Below are 26,064 nucleotides of genomic sequence, written 5' to 3'. Positions count from 1 at the left end.
TGGAAGGCTGAGGAGTGAAGAAGCCGGGCCGCGGGGTGAGGAGGAGCTCGAGGTATGTACCCAGTGTTTTGACTGCGGGCCCGGTGGTTGGGGACCACTGCTTTAGGTAACATACATGTCCTGAGGGCCCTTATTTTGGCAAATATTAGGGCCATTATGTGGTCACAATAAGGCCAGATATGAACTTTTTTACTTTTACCAACTCTATATGTCCATATATTTTTTGAACCAGCATCACTGCAATAAATCCAGTCATTATTACTGCACTAGAGAGAGTTAACACATTGAACAAGGGTGGATACTGGATGGAGAAATTGAGAAATATAATAAACTTTTGGATGCAAGATCTGAGGTTTAAATTATAAGACATATTTTATTTATTTCTATGGATTTACCGTAGTTTTTCTCATATCTGAATTGTTCATTTTCTTTCCCTCATTTTTGTTTTCCCCTTCTTCTTCCCCCATTTTCCCTGAATTTATTATTTTTCCTGCCCTCCCTCTCCTCTGTTACTTACATTTTCATTGTATATTGCAATATTTCTGTATTGCAGTCACTTGTATAATATGTGTTCTCTTAGTTATGAGTAATAACACTCCATGAGTAACACATATTTTAATTTGTAACAATAAAGGAAAAATTTTAATATATGAAAATGAAATGAGTGCCGTATTCTTAACTATTTTATTTAATTTCTGTTGATGACATACTTAAAGTAATCTGTAGCACCGCACTCCATTTGGAGGTTCCCTGTGAATCACAACTTGGAACCTGATAAAAAGATGTTGAACTGATTTTCCCTCTTTTATGGAGATTTCAGGGACTGTACCTCTCAGAATATGCCCCTTTGATCCCATTGCAGTAGGCACTAGGCCTAAGAGACAGGTTAACACCAATCAATTTACCTATGAGAGGGAGCTGGCTAGGTTGGAGGCAGACTGGCTCTACACTTGAGCAAAGCCCCTTATCTAAACTTAAAGTTATGACCCTTACAGTAATTGTGAAAATGCATTGTTATTCTAGAAAATGATTCTTTACATTTGATATTGTAAGCTCTGTGTGCCATACTTGAAAAAATTTGTCAATATACTATTGATAAAAATAACTAGTGTACACCAGTAGCATAAGTTTGTACAAACTGCTAGTTTATTGGCTGGAATCTGTAGGTTATACCAGGCACGTCCAATCCAAGGTTTTTCCAAGGTTTTTCATACAAGACAGCCAGTTCCTGGGTTACATAAAAGATAGTTTCTGTAGATTTGTTCTTAAGTTGAATTTTTTTGGTAAGTCTGAACTATATATTTTATATATATATAATAACCCCAGTCAAATTTTTTTGGTCTCTGTGACGATTGGATTTTAAAAATGTTGGATTGTCATAACAACCAAGAATTACAATAAAGCTTAAAGGGGTATTCCAGGAATATGAACCTCTGATAAAAAAAACAATAATGCTATAATTATGTTACTACAATAATACACAGTGTCAACAATCACAAAATTAAGGTTACTTAGTTTGTTTTTATGTTCTGAAAACCTTTATAGGGTTTGTAAAGTAGGTGGAGTCATATCCAAGATGGCCGACACTCAGTACTACAAGTCCCATGAGCCTTTAGTATGAGACAAGTCTTCCTGACCTTTTACTTATCTTCACAGAGATGTCAGTTATAGCCCCTCCCTCTCCTGCTCCCAGTGGTTTCCAAGGTGATCATCCCACTGGTTTCCACCTAGGGCCTGCTCTATTACTCCAGTAATAATAGCTAATAAATCACATTTTTCTCTCTACCATTGTTTTGTTTGTCTGTGATTATCATTACATGTTCCTGCCAAAGCATGGATGGTGTCAAACAGTAGTGTCCATGTTGCAGTGTCCAAGAAGTCTTACATCCTAGAGTGCGATCACACTTTGCGTTTAACGCATGCGTTTAAAAAGGCATTGGAATAGCTGAAGTGTGATTTGCCTAATTAAACAGCTGTTACCGTGATTTTAACACATGCGTTAACAACACATTAACAGTTGCGTTTTGTAAACACATGTGTTAACTGCTGTTTTGGGTGAAGACATACGTGGCGTTTTTAGGCCGTTTTTGGGCCGTTTTTAGTTTTAGTTTTTTGAAAACGCATGCGTTTTTATCCGTTTTCAATTACGCAATTTCTGAAAAACTGACAAAAACGCACACGTTTTCAAAAAACGGACTGAAACTAAAACGTACTAACTAAAAGCGGCCCAAAAACGGCCTAAAAACGCCACGTGTGTCTTCACCCTTAGTTAGGCAAATCACTCTTCAGCTATTGCAATGCGTTTTTAAACGCATGCGTTAAACATGACTTGTGACCGCACCCCTAAAGTTAGTTTTACACATCAGTATCCTGCTTAATACTTTGCATCAATATTAGAAAACCAAAACCAAGAGTCTATCCTAAACTGAGAAATCCACAGGTGTTTCAGAGTCTCTGTTTACGTCACGTCTTTGGATCGCTTTAAAGCAAGTGTTTTCTGTCCATTTAAAACCGCATGAGTTTTCTCCTACTGTTATGTGCATCCAGTTATTTTCACTACTATGCTATGGATAGGTGATGTGGATGCATGTGTAGAGTGTATTTGAGTATATGGAATAAGTATGTGTTGAGTTGTGTTCACATATATGGTAAACCTACATAGAATCATCATGGTTGGGAAGCATTTTGGTGTATATTTCTCAGATGGGTTCATATATCCTTTGCAAGTTTGGGACATACTATTTTAATATTAAAATATTTTAAAATGGTGAGTAGACCTAATTAAATAAAATAAAATTATACAATTAAATACAATTAAATTGTATATAACTGAGTTTTTTGTATTTGGCTGTAGTAATAATTTAAGCTATGTTCACGCGACCGTATTGCGTCCAGATCACAGCCCCCATAGAGGTCTATGGCACTTGATCACAGTGTGGTGAACACACTGGCCAGATTTATTAATACTAAGGCAAACTGCACTACATTTGATAAATTTGGGCCATTGGTGCAGACTGCACCACATAATTAATTACTGCTGCACTCTGGATGTGCGAATCATGCTTAGACTGAGTATACCAGTTTTTTTTTTTAATTGATTATGTATTATTATATGGTAGTAGCCAACTAGTGGAGACGGCTGAGCACTGCTGGTCCCAGATCCACAAGGAGCATATAGTGTATATAGTATATATAGATAAATGCAATATATGGATAGGATGTAGAGATATATACAGTAAATAAATAGGATTAGAGATACATACAGTATATGGATAGGGAATAGAGATATATTCCATATCTATATACTGTATATATATATCTACATGTCCTATCCATATACTACATATATACAGCATGTGGATAGTGTATATACAATATATGGGTAGGGTGTAAATATATACAGTATAGAGATAGGATTAGAGATATATGCAGTATGGATAGTGTTAAAGATATTACACTGGACTCAGACGCCATCTTACATATTGTCGGACATTTTAAAGATTCAGCATTATTTCACATAACTTTGTGTAGTGATAACTAAGTTTGGGTGTTTCCCTCTAGCTTCAAACAAAGACTTAGTGCTCACTAGCACCACCTAGTGGAAGGTATCCAGGTGGACATCTGGACATTTGGTTTATGTGAAGTTTCAGTATTTGCATGTAGCCAATAGTATTAGACTCCTTTGTGTGCTTACATCCAATAGTGTTACATTTCCTGGGTGAGAACACCCAATTATAGTTGCTGCTTTCCTAATTACACGCCTTATGTAAAGTGCCTTATGGTTTACTATAAATGTCCGTCCCTCAATAAACTTATTAGTCTTGTTGCTAACTTCCTGCAAGGACAGGTCATGTCTTTCCTTCAAGTTAGTCAGATTCCAGCGCTGGACACATTTAATTTGAAAGTCACCTTACTATGATTAGGGGTTTGAGCCCCAGATATAAATCTATAAGAAGTGGCGTCCCTGGGTGGGCATACTTTTATGGGCATCTAACCATCGAGGTGACCTCCGCAAGAGTCCAGGCGGCCAGTGACCAGAACTGACAATGAGCGCTCGTCGGGGTAAGTCAAGTCTATTTTTGTCTACCTTGACTGTAGTTCTGTTTCACTGGCTGAAAGGGACTGGGTAAGGTCATCTCCTTGTGTGATATTATGTACTTTGCCTTATATGTCCATATATAATAGTATGTTCACTTTATGTGATATAGGATCTCTTGTAAGGTGATTGACTGACAGAGACTGGACGTGACAATGTATGTTGTAGAAAAAGGTCTGCAGTGCCCTCTTGTGAATTGTTGATGTAGTTCAGAAAGTTTGTGATGGTGTTGAGATTTTTGTTCATGTAAGCGCGGATAGAATCTGGAAGTTTGCAGAGACAAATTCTGGCCAAATTTACGTATCATTCCTTCGGGATTGATGCGGCCCCGTGATGCGGAAAGGACAATAGAGACAAGAGGGACACTGACGGGAATTTTACAGTTGAGCGTTAACTCCTTGATTTCTGAAATATTGTGTGAAGGTCTCTAATTTGTACTTACTGATAGTTAGCGGGGTAGTCTGGAGCTGTATGTACGGAGGATATCTATAGCCCTTGAACAAAATCAGGTATTCCACAGATTCCACAAAATGGGTAGTGAGCAAAGTAAGACTGTAGCTGGACACTGCAGACCTAAAAAGACGACTGACATAGTGTCACACAGGAAAGGTAAAGAGTGGGTTAAAGGAAGTTATGAGGTATTGAAGGTTTTGGGTATGTTAGATGATCCCCTGAGTGTGCAGAGGTAGGAGACAGCACTTGATGTAAATGGTGGCTGGCTCAAAGACAAAAAGTGGCACACCCAGGCAGAAGGTTGTTTTGATGTAAGTAGAGAGTTAATGACAAAGGAAAGTGGATGGGGTTGATTACTGGAGACTTAGACCAGTGACTACGGACGGACCAGGGCAGAGGGACAGGAATCCTAGAGAGTGCTCATTAAAAAAAAAAAAAAAAAATATCTTTTGGAATGCAGACCAGCACCCTCTTAGACTCCACCCCCGTATCTGGGGGGTTAGAGAAGATGACACGCCCTACCATCTTTTAGTGGTGCCCATCTTAAGACAGTATATTCCCTTCAAGTCCCTGAAAGTTAATTGCCTATAACTCTACACTGTAGGCTGGTTGTAGGATAGCAGCCGAGTCACCCTTGAGGCATCCTGGCGGACGTTTGAAATAAATGCCGGCAGGTGAATATTTTCACCAATTTCAAACATTTGCTAAGAGTCTTGAGTGTGCAACGCTGTTTGTTTATTTTGTTTATTTTATTTTTAAACTTATTTGATCTTGACAATTGCAGAAAAATTAGTAGAAAAAGTGTTGCAATGTCTCTGGTACCTGCTTTCTGGAGTTGAAAGAGTTAATCAGGGGGAGATCTCTGTGCAGCTGGGCTTTGCTTTGCCTTATCTGTGTCTGTGAGAAGTGGCCTTGAAGCACACAGAAAGCATCTGTGTTGAGTGGGGGAGACAGAGCTGACAATCTAAAAGACTTAAAGGAATTTGCTTGTGATAAGAATACAAAGAGACACACTCTAGGAAACGTAGACGGCCCCAACAGGGCGGGACAAGGGGGGTGGTAATGGACAAGGATGTCAGCAAGAACAGTCCCCCTCTTCTGAAAGCCCCCCCCAAATAGAGTTAGTGCCTTTCATTGTAGAACTCTTCCCTGTTGGCAAATGTTTTCCTCTCTGTGCCCCTACATGAGGATTGCCAGTAAATATTTGCCTTTACCAGTGTAGTATTCCAGTATATCTGATGCAGATTCCCACAAGGGGGGTAAAACTCCCCCAGTCAGTACTCCATACTACACAGCCCTATAGGGAGTAGACTGGCAGACTAGCCCCTTACTGGATGTTCTCCTTTTCAGTATGCGGAGGACCTACTGTTTTTGTTTGCCAGGATGCATTTATTGACCTTATGTGTTTTCTGTTCCAGAAGGGTTGTAAAGTTTCCTGAGACAAACTCCGGTACTGCCAGGAGAAGGTGGTCTTCCTAGGCCACTGCTTCTCAGCCACAGGCAGATACCTGACAGAGGGAAGAAAGCTGGCAGTCCAGAATGTGCCCCTGTCCTGAGGCCCTAAGCCTCTTCACATGTTTTTAGGACTGGCCAGCACCTGCAGCCTGGGATAAGGTCTGCTGCCCCCAGCCTGATGTTGCCCCTTGATAATTGAATTGCCTCTTCTCCATTTGCCCTTAGTCAGGAGGCAATTGATGCATTCTATAGCCTTAAGGTGGCAAATCATGTGTGCACCGGCCCTAGGCACATCCCACTGGATCAAACTTATGTTTTATTTTGCACTGAGTATCTAGGCCAGCGCAGAGGTGTCGAGTCCAGGAACGTGGTGGCCTCCCCAGTGACCCATCATTAGGCCCGATTAGACTCAGTCATGAGGGGAGCCCCTCAGGTGTCAGTAGCTGTAGCCAGCAATCTGCTCAGCAAGGTCAGTGAGTTGCAAACTCAAACCCCACATACCTTGCACAGTGTCTTCACCCAAGTACAGCCCAAGCATCTGAGCAAAGGCCAGACAGCTCAGACTCCAGTGTGCACTCCTGATGCCCCAGGATACACTGATAAGGTGCACAGCTCTGAATCCTTCATTATATCGCCAGTCTTCCAGGATTCAGAGAGGGGGGAGAGAAGGGTGATTAACGCAGATGTTGAGTTTTTTTCTCATAGATGGCTCCAGGTCTCCAGGAGAAGACAGACGGTTCTACACTGGATATACAGTGGTCAGTGGCGCACATGAGGTAGTACAAGCAGAACCACTCCCTCCACACAGGTCAGCGCTGGAGGTGAAGTGACAGCACTCAGGGAAGCGCTACAGCTGGTGGAAGGTAAAAGGGCGAACATCTATACTCAAGGTATAGGTCTGGGGTCTAAACACGACTATGAACCCATATGGAAGGCTAGAGATTTCCTCACCTCTGCAGGGACCCCCGTTAAGCATGGCACGCTGATTATATAGAGCACATGGATGCTCTCTTACTTCCATAAGAGGTGGGGATAGTAAAACTAAAAGCACACACAATTTGGTGACTCCACAAGCCAAGGGCAAGTATGTGGCTGACGGGATGGTGAAGGCAGCTGCACAGATGGAGCCCGGAGACTGTCCTGAAGTCTCAGCGCTGAGTTCTGAGCTAAAAGTTTGATCCACAGGTGTTCCAGTCCCTGGTGGCCCGAGGGTCATCAGAAGTGAAGGGAGTGTGGAGGAAAGCTGGAGCCCAGATGCCTATGGGACCTGGATGCTGGGAGAGAGGGTGTGCCTGCCCAGAGCCCTGCACCCGACAGTAAGTCAAGTAGCCTACGGACACATACACATCCAAAATGGCCATGCTAGTGCACATAAATCATAAGTGGTTTGCCCCGGGCATTACTACCCCTGTCACAAGACTAGTGAAAGCCTTTATAGTCTGTGCCCGCCACAACCCGGATAAGGTGGTAAAGACCCCACAGAAGGAGACACCAAAGCTGCTGTATCCCTTCCAAAGACTGCAGATGGATTTTATCCAGCTACCAAAAGTGGCACGTAGGAGTACGCGCCTGTGTGCATTGATCTCTTTCCAGGGTGGCCAGAAGCTTCTCCCATGACCAAGGCTACTGCCAGAGCCGCAGCCAAGAAGTTGGTGAGTGAGATTCTTCTGCAGGTTTGGACTTCCAGAGACCATAGAGTCCAGTCGCAGAACCCACTTCACTGGACAGGTAAAAACCTAAAGCCTTGTCCCTCCTGGGTGTAGAAGAGGCCCTGCACACACCACTTCCCGAATTAGTTGTGGGTTTGAGAGAATAAATGGCACTCTTAAGTTAGAGATCCATGAGGCCATGGAAGAAGGGAAACCATGGAGCGAGTGCTTTCCTGCTGCCCACCATTCAGTCAGGACCACCCCCAACAGAAAGATGGGATTGTCCCCCTTTGAAGTATTTTTTGGCTGTGCACCCAGACTAGACCCCTACTAGGAAACCAAGTGGAATATGCCACAGTTGAGCCAGGCCTTGGAAAAGGTCCGCAAAAGTGTTTCTGATTACTTTTTCAGATCCAGACAGAGACCTCAGGACGCATAACCTGAAGCCTGGAGACGACGTGGTGGTAAAGAGACGCACCAGAGAGAGAGTCTGGAGCCTCACTAAGATGGTCCTTTCCATGTCCTGCTGACCAGTGCCACGTCTGTGAAGCTAGAGGGAAGTCAGCATGCTTCCAACACTTACTATTGCAAACTTATTCTTCTTGCTAGCTGGTTTCTTCTGACCGACTGTATGCTCAGGGACACCCCAACCATGACTATCACTGTATCTATAGGGCTGACCAGGATGCCCCCAGGGTAGGAGACTTTACCTACGGTTGGTGCAACAAGACAATGACCTTCTATAACATTGACAGCACAGGTAGCCCTGTATTAGCAGTGTCTGGTGTGTACTGGATTTGTGGGGATAGGAGAGTCAGTTCAGGCCTAGAGGCTGGGAAGGTGAGTGTACGGTGATAACACTTGTGCATTCCTTCCTCGTGATCCCCAGGGATAAGGTTGATCAGACACATAAAATAAAGGTAGGGAATCCCAAAGGATTCTGGAGGTCTGAGAGGAGCACCTAGATGACAACATTTATATAGATACAGTGGGAGCACCAAGGGGGGTCCCAGATGAGTACAAGGCCCACAATTAGATATGGGCAGGTCTAGAGTCCATTATTCCCCAGAGAGCTATGAGTAAAGATGTTGGTTGGGTTAACTGGTTGTATTGTAATCAACAGAGATTTGTGATTGTATCCGAGATGCTTCCCAGAACCGCATGGCTTTGGACATGATCCTTGCTGAGAAGGGAGGAGTCTGTAAGATGGTGGGAGTGGCTTGTCGCATGTACATCCAGGATGACATCGCCCCCTATGGATCCATTACCCATGCTCGTGAAAAGATTGAAAGACTGTCCAGGGAACTCGAGAGAAACTCTGGGGTGGACACTTTGTCCTTCACTTTGTGGTTGGGGGATTGGAAGGGTTTCCTGTAAGTGGGGGTGATATTGGGGATTGTGATTTTGCTCTCGTCACTTATTACGTGTTGTGTGGTCCCCCTCATCAAGTCCACCATGTCCCAGATGGCCGTCCAGGTGGTAAGAACCATGACAGGAGAAGTGCCGGTGTGGAGGATACCATCTTGTTGAAGAACCAGCTTGTTAATAAACCCATAAACTATGGAAACACAATTATGTGATTTGAGTGTGCAGGCCTGTAACCCCCGAGTGACTGGCCTCCAGGGGATCTGGTGAAGAGTTAACAAGTCCAGCAGGTAAGGGTTTAGCCTACCTGTATGTACCTGGAGTTTGAGGAGGTCACCCTGGACAAAAGTTACAGGCCATTCAAAGCTCAAAATGGGGGAAATGTTAAAGATATTACACTGGACTCAGACGCCATCTTACATATTGTCGGACATTTTAAAGATTCAGCATTATTTCACATAACTTTGTGTAGTGATAACTAAGTTTGGGTGTTTCCCTCTAGCTTCAAACAAAGACTTAGTGCTCACTAGCACCACCTAGTGGAAGGTATCCAGGTGGACATCTGGACATTTGGTTTATGTGAAGTTTCAGTATTTGCATGTAGCCAATAGTATTAGACTCCTTTGTGTGCTTACATCCAATAGTGTTACATTTCCTGGGTGAGAACACCCAATTATAGTTGCTGCTTTCCTAATTACACGCCTTATGTAAAGTGCCTTATGGTTTTCTATAAATGTCCGTCCCTCAATAAACTTATTAGTCTTGTTGCTAACTTCCTGCAAGGACAGGTCTTGTCTTTCCTTCAAGTTAGTCAGATTCCAGCGCTGGACACAGACTCATTTAATTTGAAAGTCACCTTACAATGATTAGGGGTTTGAGCCCCAGATATAAATCTATAAGAATAGGGAATAAAGATATATACAGTACGTGGACTGTGTATATAGATATGTACTATATGTTCATACACTTTATTTATTCATATCCTAAATCCATATACAGTACACATCTTGACACTATATATTTATAGGGGTTAGAGACATTTGCAGTATATGAATATATATAGTGTCAAGATATGTATTGTATATGGATTTAGGATATGAATATATAGTTAGAGTATCTATCTACATCCTATGTACATCTACTCTAACTATATATTAATATCCCATATCTATATATAATACATATTCTACATACATTCTATATTCATATATACAGTACTCTAAATCTAGTGACAGGAGATACATTTACAATTATCTTCATTTCTATAGATGCACACATTTTATGTATTTCTTTATTAGATTATGGAGCATGCATGTTATTATGCATGATATGCCTTATATCCACTTCTCTGAGGTACACGTGAAGTTTATTTATTGAACTAAATAAAGATACAGGAGATGGATTGTACCTGGTTACATGATACAATGTTGAAAACTTTGTTTTTTGTAGCAATCAGCAGGTGCAGAGGAGCTGGAAGCTGTGCTCTCTGCTGTGTGAGGCAATGGCAGGTCATGTGACCAGCCCAGCTTCAGATTGAGAGAGAGAGAGTGTGGAAGAGGCAGAGCTGACCCCACGCTGCAGACACAAACGTCTGACGTCAGCAGCAGCCGCCATCTTCCGTCCTGTGTCCTCTCCCAGTGGAGGGAAGGCACAGGACGGATTAAAAGGCCAGTAGGTTTTTTTAAACTGCGAAGTATTAGGTCAAAATCCTTTTTCTGCTAAACCAAGCAGAATTGAAAATAACAATTAATTACACATTACATTAGATTTTAATGACCTTTCTAAATGCAGATTATCCTTATTCCTGGAATACCCCTTTTATTGCAGAAACCTTTGATAACTGTTATGGCTGTTTTTTGTAGCCTTAGGCTAAAATACAGTAAATTACCAACATCCAGAGGGCCATTTGTAACTAGCGGTCATCTGTAAGTCGGGTGTTCTTAAATAGGGGACCACCTGTAGTTTTTAATTATTCATTGTATGGAAGTTTACAGTGGTCAGCCGGCTTAGCTAGGCCTGTAAGTACCTGTTACTTCCTAGCAGTGCAACTTTTATTATATGAGAGAAAGCACCAGATGATTACACACATTTAAGTATTTTATTAAGAGAGAAAGTATTTTGTTACCATTTCTTTTCAGATCTTTACTAAAATATATAGATTTCCTAACTACCTAATTGCCCATTCATTCTGTAAACAGTAGTTTTTTTCGTCCGCACATACAGCCCATTCCGTATGCATCAAGGCAATTCTATGAAATGAAACATGGGTATATGTAAATGTCATGTTTGTAAACCTATCCGCTTTTCTCACAATTGCAATGAAACCTTCCAAACTAAGTACAGAAAATTATACGCTTGCAGGTCTATTAAGAAAAATCCTTTCCTTCATAAAAATGGTAACGATTTTTCAGATGCATTAAAATTACAATCTGTTTGTGCAGTACCTAGTCAGTACTATTTCAAGATTTTTCTATTACCATTAATCTGACCTCATTCAATATTTAGCTTCAATTCTAGTCTAACGGACAGTTAATGGTTCCATTTGCTTCAACATCTAAGACAGACTATGAAAAAGAAGTCAATAATTGTATCAATCTTAGTAACTGTCTGACACATTTCCAATAATGCTCTGAGAACTAGGTAGTTTCTGGCCAATATAAGTTGTGGTAGATGACTGCCTTATATTAATCATATCTAAAATATCAAGAAACATTTAATTGGATTAATACAAGTTGTATTTGAACTTTGTGCAAAGGGTGGCTCCCCTATGCTTTTAATATCTAATTCCAGGATTGTTCAGTTAATGCTTGTGCTTACAGATTACAGACAACCACAATCTTCCTGCATTCTTCTTAGTTCCAGGAGACAACCTTTTTAAACAACTTTCATTCCCACACTTACATACCCCTACCATAATAGTATAAAGAGCAGCATTATCTTTATTATGCATTGCGCATCAATAGCACAGTGTTCATCTAGGTTCTTCAACATTTGATGGTGCACAGCTCATCTTCAGCGTGTTCTCACTCTGTCATTGGCTGACTATAATTTGATTGCTGGCCATGGAGTGTCCCGCATTTGCCTGTACATCTACAAATCCCATTCTCTGTCTGCGTTTGCGTTGCTCGGTCATCTAAATGAAAAAAATTGTACAGGAGAATGTATCAAATATGTCTCTAAATTGGTTTCTGCCTCAGTACTTACACTCTGGAGCTCAGTATATATTAATCTCTAGGGATAGTTAAGCAAATAATAAATTACTTGCAAAGCGTTCATATTTGAAGGTACTCCAGAAGATTAAAAATCTTGTCATCCAAAAGTGATGTAGTAAAATTTAATCATTTTAATATTGAAGGGTTGAAATATTCATTATTTTCTATGAACAATCATCAACCATCATAATGTTCACCAGCAACAGTCACGCCTTCTACTGCTGTAACAGATTGGTGGCTGAATGTGCTGTACATTGGCCTATGAAGCCAGGCATTAGAAATCTTCTGAAAGTGGTGAAAAGGGCATAGAAAGAGTAACAAGCAAAAAACCAGTTGTGTGCGCCAAAGGACAGTGTACTACAAAAAATACTTCCCAAATATAATGTCGTGGTATGGAACCATAAGTGCTTCCTGGGTCTACTCAGCAAAATAATGTTTTAGTCAAGTAACAAGTGTATTCTGTGACTTCATCCAATTTCATACTAATTTGCTACAGATCGTAGGAGATTACAGTGCCATTTCCTTGATATAACCCCAATTTGGTCCCCCATAACCACCTACATACTGCTTCTTAGGCTATATTCACATTGCCGTTGCCCGCCCGTACCGTACCGTAGCGGGCAACAGCAGTGCACGGGGAGAGGAGGAGGAGGTGAGCGCAGCTCACCCCCGCCCCTCTCCATAGCAACCTATGGCGCACGGCACCGTATTACGGGAAAAGATAGGACCGTACCCATTGCGCCCATTGCTGCCTATGGGGGACGTATATCGGCCGTATATACGTCGGCCGTATATACGTCCCCCATACGTTAGTGTGAATGTAGCCTTATCCTACAATTAAATTGTATACCTGTTCCTTGAGCTCATTGAGCTGTGATGTTAGATGAGTGACCAAGCGCATGGTTGAGTTGAGTTTGTCTTGAAGGCTGCGTATCTCATTCTGCTCTCCTTCCCCTTCATTACTGACTAGAGACATTGCTCTCATCCTCGGAAACCAGTCCAGATTTTTACTCTGAAGATAAGTGTAATAATGACACAAACATTATTAGAATTGGTATATGCAGTACATGCTTCTTTTATCATACATCATACATCTGTGCAGAAAAGATGTTTATAATGACAGTGACCAACTTCAAATGGCTGTATCTCCTAAACCCTGGCACCTAGAAACACAATTCTGGTGTAATGTTAAACAGAAGAGTCTCCCCTTCAATGATATATGCTTAACAGAACCAGAGATATCCACAATTAAATTTATACTAAATATTTGTACAAAAATGTTTACATTTTCTCCTGTTTAATTTGACACCAGAATTGTGTTTCTAGGTGTAAGGGATCAGGACATATAGGCGTTTGAAATGAGCCCCCCTCCAGGCTGTCAGCTGAAGGCAGAATGTAGAAGAAGCTGCAGGAAAGACGTTCACTTTCACTTTGCAGAAGTACATGCACACTCTGCATCTGCCGCTGGACCTGGGAAAAGGTGATGGAATAATGCTGTACTTATTTTTAACATATTTTGGTAAAAGTTACTACTTATTAAAAAAACTTTAATTGGAAAAATTTCAAAAAAGCTTATTTTTTCACATTTTTGTAGTCAATTATTGGCAAATTTGATGAAGAACAAAATTAATGTATGTACTTTAAGTCTCATATGTCATGAAAACGAAGTCAAAATTGTTATGATATTTAAAGCTTTACCAGAGATATCATGTAAAGAATCAAAATTGGACAGTCAGGAACCAATGGCCATTGGTCAAAAAGTGGCTCATGTTATTTTTACAGCTTTCACTGTGAGCTTCAAAAAATACCTCATCTTTATTCTTTGGGTCAATACAATCACAGAGATACCAAATTAATTTAGGTTTTATTATGTTTTAGTAGATTAAACAGCAGACTCCAACTGCCAGGATGTGGCCCGAAAACTGCCTCTGCTCACTCTGCCTGGAAGCAGCAATAAAAAGAGGAGCTTCAGGGAGAAGAGGAGAGTTAAGTACAGAATTTAATATTTCATTATTGAGGGGAAGCTGCTGTGGACATTTATTTAGCGTGGGGAGGCTGCTGCTGGACATATAATTAGTGACAGGAATAATAATCAGCGTAAATCTGTTTGAGTAGTAGGACTGCTGCCAAAACAGACTGCCCCAAAGAAAATAGTGCTAGCGATAACAGTCTTGAAAAACATTTTAAAATTTTATAAATTTTTTAGCAATAATTACTGGTACAGTTTCCAAATACTTTTTTCCCACATAAATAATCAGCTCCTTTGTTTTCTCCATGTTCAAACGCTGACCATTTTTGCAGTCCAACCTACAAATAACTCCACAAAATCACGGTATTGTGATACCCCTTCGATAATTATGCTGTCATCTGAAAATGTTTGCAAATGACACAAAGGCAGAGGCATAACAATAGCTGTAGCAGCTGGGCCCGATATGAGTGGTGGGGCGGCCTGACATAGCAACAGGCACCTGCTCGCCTGCTCTTCCTCCCTCCTCATCTGATGCTGCATGCCCTCCTTCCGTACGTGCTTCCACACCCCCTCTCTCCCCCTTCGCGCATGCTGCCGCCCGGCCTACTTCATCTGGTGGCGCCCCCCCCCTCCTCATGTGCTGCCGTCTGGCCCACTTTTTCTGTGGTCACCCCCCCTCCTCATGTGCTGCCGTCTGGCCCACTTTTTCTGTGGTCGTCCCCCTCCCTCCACACGTACTGCCACTGACCCGTTAAATCCATGGCCTCCGACCCCCCCTCTGCATGTGCGCAGGCTGCTAGATCTATGGCCGCCGGCTCACCTCATCCATGGCTCGATCCATGGACAATGGCCCTCCGAATATGCGACCGTTCTTTGAAATGTTCTTGCTCCATCCGTGGGCGCCTTCCCGCTCCATATGTGGGCCAATCTGTGGCTGGCTATCCTGCACAGTGAAATCGCAGACAAACCTCACCTGCCCGCCTGCAAGCACCCCCTAAAAAAGTAAGTACTTTGTAACGTGTGAGTATATATATATATATATATATATATATATATGTTTATATGCATCTGTGCATGTTTGTATCTGTGTGTATAATCTGTTTATATGCTGTATATACTATATGTATTTGTACCTGCTTTGCGTGTATATTTATATGCTGTATGACTATATGTATCTGCTGCATGTGTGTATACGCAGTATGGGGCACATCTATCACAGCTTGTACACCAGAAAACAGGTGTACAGACTGTGATTTTGTGGCAATTCCTGCCAGAGGAGCCATCTGCACATTGCCTGTAGCCTGCGCCTGTTCAGGTGCAATTCTACACCATGTCACACCTGGCACAGAAGAGTCCTGTCATCGCAGCGCAATAAATCTCGCATTCGAATAATGGATGAGTTCCAAAACCTAGTGGAACTGAACTGAAAATATTATTCAACCAAAAACAAGAGAGAAATGAAAGCAAATGCAACCTCACTACACCCCAAAAAAGGGGTTTTAAAAAATAATCAGAATGTGGTGGTCCAAAAAGCGGACAAGGGGGAAATTATAACGGTGTTGGATTCCGGTTTATATAAAAAACAGGCTTATTGCCTACTAGAAGACTCATGAACATATAGAAAGTAAGCCGTAATCTCAAAATAGCTTTGGTAAAATGAATACAAGATGGGCAATCTTTAAGGGGTCCTGAATGATAAACTAGCTAAATATCTGGTTAATCCCCACCCCATTACTCCCATATTCCATGGGCTACCAAAGCTGCACAAAAATATGTTTCCCCCACCCTTACATCCTATCATAGCAGGAATAGTATCTCTAGAACAGAGATTGAGTGATTTGGTGTATGTACACCTACAGTCTCTGGTCCAAAGAGTGCCAGGCTATCTTAGAGACAGTTCTACTGTCCTAAACAATTTTGATAATATTGAATGGCAGCCTGAGTGTAAGTGGGCCACATGTGATGTGGTATCCGTATACTCATGCATACCACATAGTGTTGCACTAGAGCAGTGATGGTGAACCTTTTACAGACAGAGTGCCCAAACTACATCTAAAATCCACTTATTTACCGTGAAGTGCCAGGATGGAATTTTATACAGTAACTTACTGCTACCTGTTCTTCCACATCTTTCAATTGTATCGGCCGCCTGAGGCCATCGATATAGTTGACAGAAGGAAGGCATATTCAAACTATCATTGTAGCTTCCTTCCAGGGTCTCTTGGTACAGGAAGAAATGGTGGGTCCAGCAAAATGACCTCCAAAGATAATGCAGTTCTGTTAACACCTTCTTACTTTCCACGCAGTTTCAAACAGCCAGTGAACTGTCACTTTAAAATAGCGCTGAGAGCAGCCTCTCTTAAGTTGAAGATTCAGTGTTTGGTGAGATGTCATGGTGGGAGGAGAACTTTATTTACACCCCTACCAACCCTTTTCTTGCACATATTTTTCATTATAGTAGATTTATAGATTATATGCTTCTAGTGTGGAGAGGTGACATTTTTCTTTCAAAAATTTTTTGGATTACATCAATTCCAATTGCTATAACTTGCGATTTACAGGTGAATTGTTCCAGAAAAAGTAAATTTTTTAGATCTCACATTATATGTAAATGAGAACAGCAACAAGATAGAAACACACACCTATGTAAAACCTATAGCAGGTAACACAATTTTGGTTGTTTTTGGTTCACTACAGCTGTCACCCAGTGAACACAATAAAAGAGATATGTGAGAGCCAGGAGAAATTGTACAAATGATTACATCTTTTTTGAACAGTGTGAGAAAATAGATAATAATTTAAGAAATAGAGGCTATACTGATTGGACGTTAAAAAGGGCTAAAGCCTATACAAAAAATACAACTGGGGGAAAAAAAGAAAACAGGAAAACAACGCTGTAATTTGGTATTCTCCACACCTTAAAGTAGTGAATACAAAAATATTTGTGAAATAATAAATAAGTACATTCCGATATTAAATAAGGACAGTGCTCTAAAAAATATCTTAAGCGAAGGTTTTCAGTGCGTGAAAAGAGGAAGATCTTTAGGGCCTATTTTGGCTCCTAGCTATTATAGCGATAAAAATCAGAAAAATAAAACCTGGCTATCAACCAAGGGCTTTCATGCTTGTGGAGGTAGCCGGTGTAATATATGCCAATATACAGACAAAAAGAAAAACTTCACTAGCGAGGAAAAAACATACAACATTAAGTCTTTTATTAATTGTGACACCTGCTATATTGTCTATATCATAGAGTGTACAAGCTGCAATAAAAAATATGTTGGCAGCACCATTCGAAAAATTAAAAGGAAGCAAGAATAGCAGTGCATTTATCTGATATTGATAAAAAAACTACTGGTATATCAGGTGCTGCAAGGCATTTCATTGAAGTCCACAACAGACAGGTAAACTCCTTCTCCTGCTATGGCATTGAAAGGGTGTATTTCCTGAGGAAGGGGGGAAACTGGGAGAGCATTCTCAGAAAGAGAGAAGCTTTCTGCATTTTGGAATTAAAAACACGATTTCCCCTTGGTCTAAATAAAAAAGATGATCTATTTTATATTTACCTGAGATACATTTACCATATATGAGAGAACAAAATCTATACTGAATGCAAGTGTGTGTTTTTTCTATCTGTGACATCATCAGCCTCTCTTTGGTTCCAATTTTGATTTAAAGGACACCTGTCATCAGGTCTGTGTCACTTGTCCTGTCACCTCTACCTGTTGGAGCAGCTCACAAGGATCCCATCCCAGCCTTTATCTAGTTATTTCATACATTAATCATTGTAAAATCATCTATTTTTTATCATGTAAATGAGGCTGGTCACATGGTCAGAGGCAGTGATGTCACCCCTGTTACCCCTCCCCTCTCCTCCCCCTGCTCATGTCTGTGTGTAATGTATAGTAAAGTATGGCTAGTGTGTGTGCTGCATCTGCTGACATGCTGCATCCTCCTAATATACAGGTGAGAGACACAGACATCAGCTACACATGAATCTGACAAGTTCTGCTGTAACATGGCTGCATGGAGCTGCTGTATCTCTCCTAAACACACACACATGCACACACAGGCTGCAGGGGGCGTGGCCACCAGCACCAGGAAGCACATCATTATACAGCCTCACATCATTATACAGGCTGTCAGTCCAGCACTGGGGGTGTGGCTGTGCCTCCCACTCATGAATAAGGTGGACAGCTTGAATATGCTAATGCTTCATTGGACATTTCACAGGTCATTTGCATACAGCTTTAGGACCTCATTGCTTAGGTTTACAGGCATGTAGAGGGACAATGAAGGGATAGAGGCAATGCTCTCTAATGGCAGTTTATGAAAATATATTTAGTTTAGGGGGGTTATTTTGCATGACGGGTTCTCTTTAAATACGACATTAGCATTAGTATATGTTAGCCATGATGAAGAGTTTTTTCACTCGAAACAGTGTTTGTGGATACCACTATGTGCTGATCCATTTTATATGATGATTTAATAAAGAAGCAAGAATTTTTCATATAAAAAGTGCTATAACGTTTGAATCTTTTTCATTGAGCGCAGCGCATTAGCCTCCTCATAGATCTGGCGACTGCCTAGGTGGGGGTAAGAAGCATCATATGCTGGTGCACTTAGCACCAGCCTATGATCAATGCGCCCCTTTGTGTGTATATGGTGTGTTTATACTGTATGTCTAAGTATACAATAAATCTAATTCAATATTGAACCCGCTTGATGAACAACGTAAAAAAAACGCGCAAAACTTCCCGTACTATACAATCATTAATCAAATACCCTTACAAAAAATGTTCTCAAAAGTGATCACAAAAATGTACGCGGCCTAATATGATATGACTGAAAATAACAACTATTTTTGCAAAAAATAAGCCCTCAACCAGACCAGTCAACAGAAAAATACAGAAGTTATGCCTCTGAAAATGAGTTGTCCCTGAAAATTTGGTGATTTTCATGAAAACTAGAAAAAATCGCACCTAAGCCTTATGAGGTTCTAAGCCTCATAACATCTTCGAAAAAAGGAGAGGACGCATAAATATCATTCCAACATAAAGCAGACATTCCGGAAAAGTTATCTAGCTTTTTGGGTCATTAAGCTGAAAACAAGCATTGGTGATGGTGAATTCAGCCTCCTGAGTGTATCATTTGTAGGACCAACTTTAGTTCCAATGAGGTGTTTGAATATGTTTCTACCAGCTTTGCGCAGCTAGTCCATCCTTCTGTTCCAAACGGCTCTAGCACTGTCACAGCAGATTGCTTGGAGAACGTTTGCAATCAACAATTTTTAAGTCAACCACCCATTTACGACTTTAACCGGATTGCCCTGTATTTAGCTCCATCCATCTTCTGCTGATTTATGACAAGCTTCCCCGTAATCCCATACACATCATTATGCCACCCTAATGCGATATGGATTGTTGAATTTTTCCAAACAGCATTTGGCAATAAGGAAAAAATGTAGCTTAGTCTATTTGTTTTAACTTTGTTTAAACCTTAAAAAGGGCCTGTCACCCATAAAAAAGGGCTGCCAGGCTACATGCGGCAGTCACTGCCTCCTAGGGCTTAAATTTTGCGGGACATGCTTTACTTTTTATTGGTATCATGCACACATGAATGTGACTTTTTGATAACTTTTTATGGTGTTTTTGTTTGGTTAGATTGCAAAAAATCACAATTTTTGCTTTGTTTTTATTTATTTTTTTAAGGCGTTCACCAAACGTGTTCAGTAATGAATTACCGTATATACTCGACTATAAGCCGACCCAAGTATAAGCCGAGGCCCCTAATTTTACTACAAAAAACAGCTGAAACCTATATTTTTTTTTACTCGAGTATAAGCCGAGTTTGGATTTTCAGCACATTTTTTTGTGCTGAAAAACTAGGCTTATACTTGAGTGTATATGGTAATTTTATTCTACGGGTTGTTATGGAAGTGGCCAAACCCTATATGTGCTCTTTGTGTGGTGATTTTCACGTTTTGTGGTGTTTGGGAGTTTTACACTATATGGGGCATTTAGAGAACTTTTATTTTGCAGAAACATTTTTTTTTAGTTACTTTTTTTTTTGTTTCTCGCTGGGACTTGAACAAGTGATTATATGATCACTTGTTCAAATTAGTACACTGCCATACTGATGTATGGCAGTGTATTAGAACAGTCATAGGACCCCAATCCTGCCATGGAGACGATCGGCACCCCCATGCTGCACGAGGGCAGGGGGGTTAGGATGTGATCGCCGGGAGGTGTGGTGGGCAACCCCTCATGTCACATACAGCCTGCCTTCTGCACAGATCTGCTTCTGAGCCTGTGCGGTCCACTTGATGTTGGGGAACGTCATGGAGGCGCAAATAGAAACTCCCCAATGTCATGGTGACGTTAATCCAACCCTACAATACTCTTTGCCACAACTTTATCCCTGAACTGTCTAGTGTCTCTCTTTCTTTTCATTATGTTATTTTTCTCAAATGTTTTTTTAAAAACATTTATATGTCTATGTGTTTGAACACAATGGAAGAGATTTATCAAGACAGGCCCACTGGATTTACTAAGAGGTTCAGGCATTCTGGCGCAGCACTGGCCATCTGACCTGACATACAATTTAGATATAATCTGCGCCAGAATTCTGGCAGAGGGGAAAGTAAATTTACACCCCTGCCTGCCCTGTGCCCCATCCCCTTTTTTGTAAGTGGTGTGCGATGCGTAAAAATCTCAAAAAGTCACAAAATCTGTTATGTGGTTGCAAAATTCCCCAACTGTATTATATTTATGGGCATCGGAATAAACGGGGTTGAATGCATTTAACTCTTACCACCTATGCTATTTTTCCAATTTGCAATCCATTTTCCACTCCTCAACATAAAAAAATATCCATTTTTCTACTTTTCTGTGTATAGAGTATGAGGGCTTGTTTGGACTTCCCAGTGACTATATTGATATTGCATGCCATATACTGTAAAGCTGGGGAAAAAATCTGATGGAAAAACACAAAAACACATAAACACATTTACTGCATTTTTTTGTGGACTTTGTTTTTACGGCTTTCCTTGTGCACTCCAAAACATACTTTCCCTTAATTCTTTGGGTCAGTAGGATCAAAGACCACAGAACGACCTTTTTATTCAAATCTTCTGGGCACCATTTTCTGTTACAGGGTTTAGTTCACCATCAGTAATAACTGTTTTTTTTATTTTTTTTATTGATCAGGCATTTTGGGACACAGCGATACCCAACATGTTTAGGATTTATTTTGTTTCCAACACATTTTTTTATTTCTGTATTCTTAGACCCCACAAGGCAGTGATGGTGAGCCTGTTAGAGACCAAGTGCCCAAACTACAAACCAAAACCCACGTATGTATCGCACAGAAAGCTAGCCCAATATTACCAACAATACTACTATACAAGGGCCAAATAATACTGCCACCTGGTAACCACCACCAGTACAACAACATAAATACAATTGTACTGATAATAAACAAAGATCACTATAAAAAGGACAATATTACTAATAACATGGGAATATTACTGCCATATAGTAAAGAATATTACTGCCATCGAGAGAAGAATATCACCACCATACAGTAAAGGGAACCTGTCTGCAGAAGTTGACCTAATAAATCAGTATGTTGTCAAGAAGCTTCACACCTTCCAGATCATGTTTCTTTCATGAACCAGTGTTCTGGCATCATCCAGAAAATCTTCTTTGAAGAGAGATGTGTATTATCGTCCAACAATGAGTAAAATTACCTTTATACAGTGATTAATTTTATCTCTATACAGTGGTAAATATTACCTTCATACAGTGATAAATATTACCAAAATACAGTAAATAATATTACAGGCAGTCCCCGGGTTACGTACAAGATAGGGTCCGGAGGTTTGTTCTTAAGTTGAATTTGTATGTAAGTTGAAACTGTATATTTTATAATTGTAGATCCAGACAAAAAATTTTTTGGCCCCAGTGACAATTGGAGTTTAAACATTTTTTGCTGTAATGGGACCAAGGATTATCAATAAAGCTTCATTACAGACACTTTACAGCTGATTATTGCAATCTGGGACTATAGCAAAGTATTCAGAAAGCTTCACCAGAGGTCAGAGGGGTCTGTCTGTAAGTCGGGTGTCCTTAAGTAGGGGACCGCCTGTATAGCCATACACATGTACATACACAATTGTAGCTTCATACAGTAATGAATATTACAGTCATACAGTGATAAGTATTACCCCCATAGGGTGATTAGTGACAGTAGACCTGAGAAGAGACAGAGACTGGGGGAGTATGTTGCTGTTAGCCTGGTCATTGATAAAATATTGCCATCCTGGACAAGGGTGGGCAAATGATGTGCGTGCCCACAGATAGAGCGCTGTATGGAGAGCGCTGCACTCTGGCATGAGTGCCGTAAGTTTGCCACCACTGCCCTCGGGGGTCTTATTCCGTCTACCATAATTTAAATACTACAGTATTTCAGTATATGGTGAATTTGCTATTGCCTCTGGCACACTGTCACAGATGGGTTTAATGACACGACACGTAACTATAACATTATATGTTGGTTGCAGGTGTGAGGAGAGAGGGCTCACAGGCTGTGCTCTCTCCATACAAGGTGGGCATTGCATTTAAATCCTGATCAGTTGCCATTACAGCCTCACGTCTTATGAAGATCCGAGGCTGGTTTTAAGCCATTAATTTTAATGTGTGAGATCCCCATATACTGCCATACTGTAGTATATATATATATATATATATATATATATATATATATGTAATATGGTAGAATCAGTCAGACAACCAAGGGTAGGGAAAATAAGTAAAAAAAAGAAAACTAAAATTTCAAATCACAAACATGCTAGGTATCGCCACACCCTAAAATGTCGGATCTATCAAAATATGATAATTAGAGATGAGCGAACATACTCGTCCGAGCTTGATGCTCGTTCGAGCATTAGCGTACTCGAAACTGCTCGTTGCTCGGACGAATACTTCGCCCGCTCGAGAAAATGGCAGCTCCCGCCGTTTTGCTTTTTGGCGGCCAGAAACAGAGCCAATCACAAGCCAGGAGACTCTGCACTCCACCCAGCATGACGTGGTACCCTTACACGTCGATAGCAGTGGTTGGCTGGCCAGATCAGGTGACCCTGGAATAGACTAGCCCCTGCCTGCGCTGCTCGGATCATTCTGTGTCTGGATGCCGCTAGGGAGAGAGCTGCTGCTGCTGCAGGGATAGCGTTAGGGTGTTCTATTAGCTTACTGTTAGGCAGGAGTGAGTCTACAAGAACCCAACAGCCCTTCTTAGGGCTACAATAACGTTATACTTTTTTTTTTTTTTATTTGCAGCTAGTACCATATTGTGAGGAATTTGCAGGGGGACTTGCTACCGTTGTGTTAAGCTCTTAGTGACACACATATCCACCTCAAACACCAAAGTGGGAAAATTTATTAGGGGTTTGATTTCAATTAGGCACAGTCTGCCATTTCCTTTTTATTTTACGTTTATTTTTTCATAACTCAGCGTCATCTCATCAGTGTGCTTTCATACTTGGCTAGAAAATAGCCAAAGGAGAATCCAAACGGCTTACTTACGCCTACAATAGCGTTATATATATTTTATTTCTGGTTGATCTGCTGGTGGCTGTCCTTGCTGCAGTGCATCCACTACCAAATTGTGAGGAATTTGTAGTGAGACTTGCGACCGCTGTGTTTAGCGCTTAGTGACGCACATATCCATTGCAAAGACCGAAGTGGGAAAATTTATTAGGGGTTGGATTTCAATTAGGCACAGTCTGCCAGTTTCTTTTTATTTTACGTTTATTTTTTCATAACTCAGCGTCATCTCATCAGTGTGCTTTCATACTTGGCTAGAAAATAGCCAAAGGAGAATCCAAACGGCTTACTTACGCCTACAATAGCGTTATATATATTTTATTTCTGGTTGATCTGCTGGTGGCTGTCCTTGCTGCAGTGCATCTACTACCAAATTGTGAGGAATTTGTAGTGAGACTTGCGACCTTTGTGTTTAGCGCTTAGTGACGCACATATCCATCGCAAAGACCGAAGTGGGAAAATTTATTAGGGGTTGGATTTCAATTAGGCACAGTCTGCCATTTCCTTTTTATTTTACGTTTATTTTTTCATAACTCAGCGTCATCTCATCTGGCATAGCAGTGTGCTTTCATACTTGGCTAGAAAATAGCCATAGCAATAGGATAGCATCGTTTGGTTTTAAAAACTAAAAAACACAAAAAAAAAAAAACACAAAAAAACACAAAAAAAAGTTAAAAAAAAAATTAAAGTTATAACTTTCATTTTCAAAATGTTTAACCCAAGGGCTAGGGGTAGAGGATGAGGGCGGGGACGTGGGCGTCCAACTACTGCAGGGGTCAGAGGCCGTGGTCCTGGGTGGGGTGAGACACCACCTGCTGATGAGGGAGCAGGGGAACGCCGCAGAGCTACACTCCCTAGGTTCATGTCTGAAGTTACTGGGACTCGTGGTAGAGCACTGTTGAGGCCAGAACAGTGCGAACAGGTGATGTTGTGGATTGCCGACAATGCTTTTTGTCCACCAGTCAGTCTTCCACGCAGTCCACCCATGTCACCGAAATCGGCACTCCTCCAGCTCCTGCACCTCAGCCTCCTCCCCCCCCAGTCTGCCCCCTCCCAGGAAAATTTGGCATTTGAACCGGCAAACTCTAAGGAACTATTTTCTGGACCCTTCCCACATTCACAAACCACTTGTCCGGTTGCTGCTGAGCAATTTTCCGATGCCCAGGTTTTCCACCAGTCGCAGTCTGTGGGTGATGATGACCTTCTTGACGTAGTGGAAGAAGTGTGTAAAGAGGTGTCCGACGATGAGGAGACACGGTTGTCAGACAGTGGTGAAGTTGTTGTCAGGGCAGGAAGCCCGAGGGGGGAGCAGACTGAGGGATCGGAGGATGATGAGGTGACAGACCCAAGCTGGGTTGAGAGGCCGGGTGAACACAGTGCTTCTGAGACGGAGGAGAGTCCTCGACCAGAACAGGTTGGAAGAGGCAGTGGTGGGGCCAGACGGAGAGGCAGGGCCAGAGCTGGTGCATCAGCGCCAAATGTGTCAACTAGTGAAGCTCCCGTGGCGAGGGCTCCTGCGGCGAGGGCTAGATTTTCAGAAGTCTGGAGGATCTTTAAGGAAACACCGGATGACCGACGGACTGTGGTGTGCAACCTTTGCCAAACCAGGATCAGCAGGGGTTCCACCACTACTAGCTTAACTACCACCAGTATGCGCAGGCATATGAATGCTAAACACCCCACTCAGTGGCACCAAGCCCATTCACCTCCGGCCGTGCACACCACTGCTCCTTCCCCTGTGTCAGCTGATAGTCAGCCCCCTGCCCAGGACCCTGGCACAAAAACCCCATCGTCGCCTCCAAGATCCTCCACAGCATCCACCAGCGTTCAGCTCTCCATACCCCAGACGCTGGAGCGGAAACGGAAATATAGTGCAACCCACCCGCACGCCCAAGCCCTTAATGTCCACATCTCCAGATTGCTTAGCCTGGAGATGCTGCCATATAGGCTAGTAGAGACCGAGGCCTTTCGCAACCTCATGGCGGCGGCCACCCCTCGGTATTCGTTCCCCAGCCGCCACTACTTTTCCCGATGTGCCGTCCCAGCCCTGCACCAGCACGTGTCAGACAACATCATCCGTGCCCTGACCAACGCCGTTTCTGACAAGGTCCACCTGACCACGGACACATGGACGAGTGCTGCCGGGCAGGGCCACTATATATCGCTGATGGCACATTGGGTTAACTTGGTGGAGGCTGGGACCGAGTCTGACCCTGCGGCTGGTCATATACTGCCGACGCCGAGGATTGCGGGGCCTACC

The 26,064-nt window shown here is 41.8% G+C and overlaps 1 protein-coding gene across 2 annotated transcripts in view; it reads right to left on the bottom strand.

Moving 5' to 3' along the window:
* Positions 1-11,097: 11,097 nt before the first annotated feature.
* The window catches only part of ITPR3 (inositol 1,4,5-trisphosphate receptor type 3), a 253,384-nt gene continuing 238,417 nt past the window's right edge, over positions 11,098-26,064 (bottom strand). For both annotated transcript variants that reach the window (XM_072137166.1, XM_072137167.1), the window contains exons 57-58: positions 13,081-13,242; positions 11,098-12,151 (exon numbers count right to left, since the gene is read on the bottom strand). In XM_072137166.1, the coding sequence (XP_071993267.1) occupies positions 12,050-12,151; positions 13,081-13,242 (264 nt within the window). In that variant the 3' untranslated portion in view covers positions 11,098-12,049. The remainder of the gene's footprint in view (positions 12,152-13,080; positions 13,243-26,064) is intronic.

The sequence above is a fragment of the Engystomops pustulosus genome, chromosome 2, assembly GCF_040894005.1.
Source record: "Engystomops pustulosus chromosome 2, aEngPut4.maternal, whole genome shotgun sequence".
In the NCBI taxonomy this organism is placed as follows: Eukaryota; Metazoa; Chordata; class Amphibia; order Anura; family Leptodactylidae; genus Engystomops; species Engystomops pustulosus.
This window is presented reverse-complemented; position numbering and strand designations above follow the sequence as displayed.